Source organism: Myotis brandtii, unplaced genomic scaffold (assembly GCF_000412655.1).
Source record: "Myotis brandtii unplaced genomic scaffold, ASM41265v1 C42055066, whole genome shotgun sequence".
Taxonomy (NCBI): domain Eukaryota; kingdom Metazoa; phylum Chordata; class Mammalia; order Chiroptera; family Vespertilionidae; genus Myotis; species Myotis brandtii.
In genome coordinates this window covers 1-1,033 of record NW_005316821.1, presented here as the reverse complement: position 1 = coordinate 1,033, position 1,033 = coordinate 1, and the positions used below count along the sequence as shown (strand labels likewise).

At 41.7% G+C, this 1,033-nt stretch overlaps 1 protein-coding gene across 1 annotated transcript; it reads left to right on the top strand.

Annotated features, from left to right (window-relative positions):
* Positions 1 to 97: 97 nt before the first annotated feature.
* LOC102242900 (olfactory receptor 52K2-like) lies at positions 98 to 1,020 on the top strand (the record flags this gene model as incomplete). The annotated part of the gene is made up of 1 exon (XM_005852897.1): positions 98 to 1,020. A coding segment is annotated over exon 1 (923 nt), but the record flags the coding sequence as incomplete, so codon positions are not given.
* Between the last annotated feature and the right edge of the window lie 13 nt (positions 1,021 to 1,033).

Genomic DNA, 1,033 nt, shown 5'->3' with positions numbered 1-1,033 from the left:
TCCCCAGCCATAACAATAAAAAAGTTGGTCTTTGTATATTTAAAATCTTTGTGATATTTAATTTGGACAGGATCATGGAATATCCATTGTTTGGATAATGGCAGGTTATAACAGGACCAGTCTTCAACCAACCATCTTCCTACTGCTTGGAATTCCAGGATTGGAGGCTGCCCACAAATGGATTTCCATTCCTTTCTGCCTGGTCTACCTACTGTCACTGATGGGAAATGTTGCCCTTTTATTAATTGTCAAGACAGACCACAAACTGCATGAACCTATGTACTTCTTTCTATGCATGCTCTCAGTGGCTGATCTGATGCTTACTTCTTCTACACTTCCCAAGATACTCAGTCTCTTCTGGTTCAATGACAGAGAGATCTACTTTGAAGCCTGCCTCACACAAATGTATCTTATCCATTCTCTGTCTACTATGGAATCTGGATTTATCTTGGCCATGGCTTTTGACCGATATGTAGCCATCTGCCACCCACTAAAGCATTCCACTATCTTAACACCTACAGTGATTGTAGGCTTGGGTATGTTCATTGTCTTCAGAGGCGCTGTCCTCCTCAGTCCACACCCCTTCCTCCTGAGGTGGCTTTCCTACTGCAAAACTAATGTCATCTCCCATACTTATTGTGAGTTTATGGCCCTGATAAAGCTGGTTTGCACTGAGACCAAGATTCGGAGAGCCTACAGCCTAATTGTGGCATTCCTGACAGGGGGATTGGATTTCATATTGATCATCTGTTCCTATGTCCTTATTCTCTTCACTGTCTTTAGTCTTCCATCCAAAGCTGCCCGCCTGAAGACCTTAAGTACCTGTGTCTCCCATGTATGGGTCATCTTGGTGTCTTACACACCAGCCTTTTTCTCTTTTCTCACTCATAGATTTGGTCAACACATTACTCCACATATCCACATTTTTATAGCCAATATATACCTTCTTGTTCCACCTATGATGAATCCTATTATTTATGGTGTTAAAACCAAACGAATCAGGGAGGGATTCTTTAAATTGTTAGCAGTCAAA